At 39.5% G+C, this 7,365-nt stretch overlaps 1 protein-coding gene across 2 annotated transcripts; it reads right to left on the reverse strand.

Annotated features, from left to right (window-relative positions):
* Window positions 1-5,633, reverse strand: LOC128477518 (progonadoliberin-2). Of its 2 annotated transcripts, none has more exons than XM_053458116.1 (4): window positions 5,598-5,633; window positions 2,752-2,931; window positions 1,335-1,418; window positions 1-413 (listed from the first exon to the last, which is right to left on the reverse strand). In XM_053458116.1, exons 2-4 carry the CDS (start codon window positions 2,887-2,889, stop codon window positions 378-380), a joined length of 258 nt encoding a protein of 85 aa, XP_053314091.1. In that variant the 5' UTR covers window positions 2,890-2,931; window positions 5,598-5,633; the 3' UTR covers window positions 1-377. The 2 variants fall into 2 exon arrangements, with proteins under 2 accessions (XP_053314091.1, XP_053314164.1); XM_053458189.1 differs by having other exon boundaries at window positions 2,752-2,925; window positions 5,598-5,617.
* Window positions 5,634-7,365: the final 1,732 nt, after the last annotated feature.

Below are 7,365 nucleotides of genomic sequence, written 5' to 3' on the forward strand. Positions count from 1 at the left end.
TTTTTAATGTGTAAAAAATGTGACATTTAATGTTTTTTTTTTGTAGAAGGTCCAGAGCGACAGATTTTAACAAACATTGATATCGGTATCTAAATAAACTCGAGAAATGGTAGTTTAACTAAAAATACGGGATTCCGTCGGGCAGAATATAATACACAACATTCCGTAAGCATGTATTTTAACAGACGACATAGGATATGATTTTGTGTATATATCGAATAATGTCCAAAACGCAGATTGTACTTCGGTCTCCATTATGACATCATCGATATGGAATGATGACAAAAGACCCCAAAATAGACGGACATGTTCTTTCTTCTTGATCATGGCTTGCAAACGTAAAAGTCCCGTGGGTTGCCCGGGGAGAACAAATCCTATCATTTCTTCTGGAGCTGCCTCGACAAAAGTTCAGCCTAGAAAGTAAAGGGGAGAAAAAATTGTTATGAAATTTGAGATTTTATCCCAACCGGAGGGCTGTCCGGTTCCTGTATTTTTTTTCGAAGGTAAGAGGGTTTTCTCGTTGGAATTAAAACACTTTCTCTGATCTAAAAAAATAATATTTTATTTTTTTGCTTTTAAGGTAGAAAAAAATATATAGATTTTTAGGCAATTTTATGCAATAGTTATATTTATTCCACATTAATAACTTTTTTTTTAGTGGTGGAGGCCGGCAAACATTTTTCCTTGCGGGAGGCTGTGGTAATTTGGTTTTGTTGTAGGTGACAACCAAAAGTGCACTTACTGGCCTGAAAAGTGTGGGGGGTGGGGCGCTCCATATTAATGATCAGGGTTTTGGAATGGGTGTGATGGTTGGGTGTCCACATACTTTTGGCCATATCGTGTACATATATGTTAGTTTTAGGAAAGAACATGGGACGGCTCAATACGCTGTGTGAATGCTGACCTCTCCTGGCCAATAATTCATTCTGCATTCATTTAGGAAACATAGCGGACAGGTTTTATATAGCACCACCATATTCAGCAGCGCCGTACAATGTACAGTTTAAAAATAAGAGGCTAATTCACCTAATGTAACCATACCCTATTCGAAGCTGTGGCAAAACGTGGCAAAACAATGACATAATTTACTGTCTTGAGAGAGGGGGAGGGAGAGAGGGGGAGAGAGAGGGTGAGGGAAGGAGAGGGGAGAGAGAGAGAGAGAGAGAGAGAAGAACAGAAAAGAGAAAATGGAGAAAAGACAGAGATTTAAGGTCAAGCAGGATTATGATATAGAGTATCATATTTTTGGATATCGCCTACGTTAAAGAACGTAACTAGGATGATAAAAACCCTCTCTGAGCCGATAACATGGAGACACTAAGCGGTGGCCTCACCAGGATGTTCTTTAACATGCTTTTCCTTGGGTTTCTCAGGTAGGCGCACTCTTCCCCTTCACATAGCTTGATTTCTTCTGAGACCTAGGAGCGCAAAAAGAAATTCATTCGGGAAAATACCAGTCATTTTTAATTGATGTCCTAAAAAAGTCCAGGCAAGGCAAGCCTCCCCACTGTCCCACTTTGCGTGGGGCAGTCTCGATTTTGCCACTCTATTCCGCTGTCCCACTTTTCGGGACAGAGGTAGATTTCGCTGTACCAACTGGATCTGGGACCGCTGGTTGCTATGGTGATAAGTCCCACTTTCTACCAAAATGGCTTTTCATACATAACCACCAATAAATCTGCCTGCAACTTTTAATTTTTAAATAAGATCCAGAAGATCAGAAATAAGAAAAGCAGATCAGAAATCCAGCACAGATGGGGTTAATGTTGTTAATGACTATTGTAGCTGGAAACGGCTGATTTTTAATGGAATCTCTTCATAAGCGTACAGAGGCCCTTTACCACTCCCATCACTCCTGTGTTCCAATGGCCCTTTATCACTCCCATCACTCCTGTGTTCCAATGGCCCTTTATCACTCCCATCACTCTGTGTTCCAATTGCCCTTTATTACTCCCATCACTTCATGTACGGGCTTACAATGCATTGTTTTTAATGGGTTTAAGGACAACCCATTGTCCTTAAGGGGTTAAAGGGGAACTACGACCATTTTTTTGTCAGCAGGGTACTCCAAAATCTGTGTTGAGTAAGTTTTTTTTTTAGGATGTCCCATAGCATCGGTTCTCTGGCATAATTTACCGGCAGCAACTTCAGCAAATAAAGATGGATTTTGTTATTTTTGTGACAATACGTGGCTTGAGTAAGGATGTTTGACGCCATTAGTGACATAAATATGTACACAATTACATCACACCCCGCATCATTGTGATGCAGTTGGCGACGTGTTGGAAAAATGACTTTTTGTGAACCTTAAGTAGTACGCGTTCTCGGGGGACCCTGATTCTGCAAGTTTGCCAATAATTGAAACAAGTGAAAGCAGAAAAGGATGAAACACAAAAATATAATAAATAAATCAAAATAAATCTATGTAGTGCATAGACAATAGGACTGTGAATAAAACAAGTAAAAACAGCATTTAAAGAAATAAAGACAACAGTAAGGAATTTAACAAAAACATAGAATTTGAGGTGCAGTCTAGTCACCCCAGCTGTAAAGACTCAGACCTTAATCAGTCGTTGGTCTCGTCTTAGATTCCGGAGCCGTATGTCTATCCCATGCATGTTTAACACTCACTGTATTACCCTCTACCACATTTGCTGGGGGCCTGTTCCATGTATCTACCACTCTCTAATAGAGTCATGCTGCTTCAGTGATTTTGGACTACAACTAGAGGATTTAATAATGACCGCATACCTCTGGGGATGAGGGCACGCTCAGCTCCCTTTTGCCTCCCGGGTACCATCCGTGGGACCAGTGCTGGGCATTTGAGAGCTGCGTGCTGACTGCTAACAGGACCACTAACAGGAGTACGAGGTGACGTTGACAAGCCATGGATCACGAAGTCTCTCGGCGCTCAGGAGACGATTTCTACAACTACGGGAAGAAATAAATCACATTCAATGAAAACAATTCCGCCTGGAAACCCCGCAGCCCCGAAACGTTCCTCTACGTGTTCAATTGAACTATCTCAAAAATATTCTCAACTAAAAACCCAGACTACTAAATGACATATTTTTATATGAAGATAATATTGAGATATTTATGGACCAAACCATTTTTTCTCAATGGAATTCTATTAATTGTAAAAGTTTCTATGTTGTAATAAATATATAATTATTGGAACCAATGTTTTTTTTAAAAAAAAAAAATACTGTTTTCCGACTGGTTTGGACAAGAACAACTGGAGGAGGAATAAGAAAAGCATGAGGTTGACTTTGAAACCCAAGCAAAAACCTGGGGAAAAAACAACACATTTTTTGATAAAAATGGTAATTGCATAAAAGGAAAAAGTTGGAAAATAATTTTTTATTATGATGTTATTTTTATGCGTTCAATTATTATTGTGAAGACCGTAACGACAACGTCTAAAACCAACAACACCAAAACCAAAGCTCCAGAGAATGAGGGGATTGGATGCAGCCTTGTTGGTCCAAGAGGAGATGGAATCGTTACTCAAAGGTGATACTTTTTATGGGGCCAACAAAAGAAAAGGATGTCAAATGAGCTTCAAGGGCTTCGGGGGGGCTCCTCTTCAGAAGAAGACGGTCCAATAAAATGTATAACGTTGGACTAAAGAGACCTTGGAAAGAATCTGAACCAAGAGCTTTTCATAAGGTACCTTGGAGTCACCGGGGGCAGGCGTTGTGTCCAGAAAGACAGCGAGACACCAGAATACCCGAGACTCTTCAAATATTATCCGATACACCGACTCTATTGAAGTGACCTACTAACGGTGGCAACCAAATGGTTCTGTGGACACTATGGTTTATCAGGAGGCTATAAATATTCTGAATGTGGTCACCTGTATTAAAGCAGGGAGTAGGGAGAAAAGCTCATATGTCACTCAAACACTGTAGAATATGAAGGACTCGGCTCCAGACTGTGTGGAAAAACTCAAGGAAGCACCAGGCGTGGTCACCAGGTACCTCCAGTGGGATGGTGGTGGAACGTGTTGACATCTATCTTTCTGTTGTAGATACCTACCTGAAGGACTCTATTTGAAGGCCGTCCAGCAGATGAAGCCTCATGTCATTATATCTCGCCTAATGATGGGCCGGATGGGTAGGACAGCTACCAGGAATCAAAGCCCTCGTAGAACTGTGTTTTTTAAGTTAACGAATGGAAGCATTCTATGCTGCTCGAACTCGAACATAAAGTATTGCCTTTGATGTAAAAATAGCAATGTGGCATCACAAAGCAAGCAACATTTCAGGAATGCTGCTTGCAGTGCGGTGCCAGCGCGCAGAGGGGGCAGCTTGTGGCTTCTGCTTACTTTTGTACCCATTAATGTTCTCATGGCAGTCACCTCGGCAAAGGGTAAAAAAACATTCCTGTGGTCCTGTGAAAGCCTTTTATGGCTTCCCTGCTGGCGTCGGCCGTATCAGAAGTCCAACAAATTCTAGAAAAGTTATCCAGAGGCCAGAAATCTCAAAATTCCCAGTAACCCAACCATTGACAACTGGAGAGAAACCATTTGAGACTGGTCACATTCAATGAATTACTCTCAATTAGTCGGTCTAAAAAAACTTAAAAAAACTGGTAATAAAGTCATCAGCTATTGTCTAATAAATAGAAAAATAATATAAATTTAAAATAAATTATAAACTAAAAAAAAATATTTGAAAAGAACAGAAAATTAGAAATATAGAATTTGATGGCCGGTCAGCCCCATCAAACCTCAATTCAGGAGCCATATGTCTATCCCATGCATGTTTCAATTCCCTCACTCTATTAGCCTCTACCACTTCTGCTGGAAGTCTGTTCCACTTATCTACCACCCTCTCTGTAAAATAAAACTTCCTTTCATTACATAAAATGTAAATATATTGCTGGTTCTAGAACCACATAGCTATAAAATGAACAATGCCCCCTATCTAGTGGAGCAAATACTTTTTTGGGTAATTTAACTCTTTTAAATAGTTTTATATTAAATTAAAATTGTCTTCACTGGGTTTTAACTGGAAAAAAATAAATCACTATATAAATATACCGGTATATATATATATATATATAAATAAACACTAAATAAAAATACAAACACAATAAAATAACATAGTATACTGTATGTTGTATAGAGGAATATTCCATATTTAATATATATGTTATTATTAATTACTAATAATTATCGGCGATTGTTATAGACTTATGCTAATAAAATCAATCAGCGGTGAAGCCTAAATATTTGCAGACTTTAAATTAGCTTTTGAATGGTGTTCGATTTCCATCGGCGGCTCACAGAGCCAACATTTTTAAATCCCTTATCCCAGATGTCTGGATTAGCCAGAAGTGGACGGAATTTGCCCTCGATGGCTGGAGTCGCTGGTTAACCCTTTGAGTATTTAAAAACTCCCAATCTGGCACAAATTAAAAAAAATGATAGCTCTCAATAGCAAAATTGAAATAAACCCAAGATTCTAAAAAAAAATAATATATTTTTATAATTTATCTGTATTTTAAAAAAAAATTACCACTTCACTAGCCATAGACAAGTCAACAGGTTGGTCTTACGTCTCATGATAAGTAGGGGGAGCTCAACATACCTTACAGACGTCTGTTCAGCTGCTCCAGACTCCTCTGATTAGCCTGCCCTTGCCCTGGGTATTTATACATCTTCTGAGCTCGCTTGAATATAATTTCCATCTCCCTGGGACTGCCTGCTGCTGACGTCTAACGCTTGATCTTTGATTAGCGAGACACACAGGTCTAAGTTAAATCGCCTGCCATCAGGTGAGGCTTTGATGAGACATGGCATACGGGGGTCTCTCAGGTGGCCCCCTTTCTCACTCAGCTCAACGTAATTATGTACGCAGAATTTACCGGTATAACTCTCTTTTTTTTTAATTCCTCTACAATCTGTTTGTGTTATTCCGGAGAGGAACGGTAGGCATCAGGAGTAAGATGCGGATCCAGAAGTAGGAATTATCAAACCTCATCGAGCTTAGAGATATGAGAATTGGTCCACCGCAGATCACTGGTAGGATTTGCGTCTTGGCTGAAAAATATGTATTTTTTTTGGATAAATTATCCGCAGGATAACATGGAAGGGATATTTCCCAGCTGTGTTCTGAACTCGCTCGTTCTATTCAAATCTAGAAGGTTATTATATTTTTGGTTTGTTTGTTTCTGCGCCTGCTTTGTTTTATTGCTCCTGATAGGTTGCCCACTTTCCCTGCGCTTTTATTAAAGTTCTAATACGTGAATGGGAATTGATTCTGTACCGGCCTGGCCACATCTCGGCGTTTTAAAGAATTAAGTGGCATTCCACAAAAAAACTCGGGATTTGTTGGGATTTCTTTAATGTGGTAATAATTAGATATAGTAGGCACTAGGTTGAGATATTTGAAGAGGTGCCACTTAAGGCCCTTCTACTCCATCAGTTTCCACCACGTGTCAGACATTTTCCACCCATTGTTGCTCTCATGCTTTACACATTTTAATGCCGAAACCACTTCAAAGAAAGCTTTTTATTAAAAATGTTACATTTTTTTTAGTGCTAAGGACGCCGGCGGCATTTTTGTCTAGGTCTCCTTGGAATAAATCCCTGGATTTGTAAGACTTAAACCAATTTAACTGGCAGCACTCTAGGCTGGAACATCTGAACATCATATATGTCTTCTCCTTCTACTTACAGAGATGGCATTATGTTGGCCCTTGGTCATACCAAGGACAGTGACCCAGCCGTCCCATGGATCCACCTCCACAGCCATCATCCTCATCTCGGTCCTAGAATAATGTGTCACCGCGCCATGACACTAGGCATATGTCATGCTCCATCATTGTCTTGGCCTCTTGAGGTTTATCTTCTCTATTGTTGAACGATGTATGAGAAACATCTCTAAAATAAGCCTCGTCTAATTCTTGGCTTACCTGTTGGATAACCTAGAAGGATCAAAGCACCAACTGCACACATTTTGGACGTTCTGTGACACATACTCAGCCCCGGTAGAATTTTTTTTTTGCGATTAACTAAATTACTTTTTATTCTTCATACCTTTTCGGAATCTGAATATTTATATCAACGCTCCACTGATTCATGAATGCATTCTATCCCGTTCATTTGTTTAACGACACGAAGCAATGTAAGAGTTCTTTACACTTTTGGGTTTTCACCTAGTCAACCATAAAGCCTCAACGAGGGGACTTTAAACCTCTGAGATCTCGTTGAATTGCGCCTCTAGTACAAAAATACAATTTAATCTTTAATTTAGAATTTACCAATCTGTATAAAATCTATAGATTACATTATAGTCCATTCCATTGAAACATAGAACGTGATGGCGGATAAGAAGCATTTAACCCGTCTAGTCT

Source organism: Spea bombifrons, chromosome 1 (genome assembly GCF_027358695.1).
Source record: "Spea bombifrons isolate aSpeBom1 chromosome 1, aSpeBom1.2.pri, whole genome shotgun sequence".
Taxonomy (NCBI): domain Eukaryota; kingdom Metazoa; phylum Chordata; class Amphibia; order Anura; family Pelobatidae; genus Spea; species Spea bombifrons.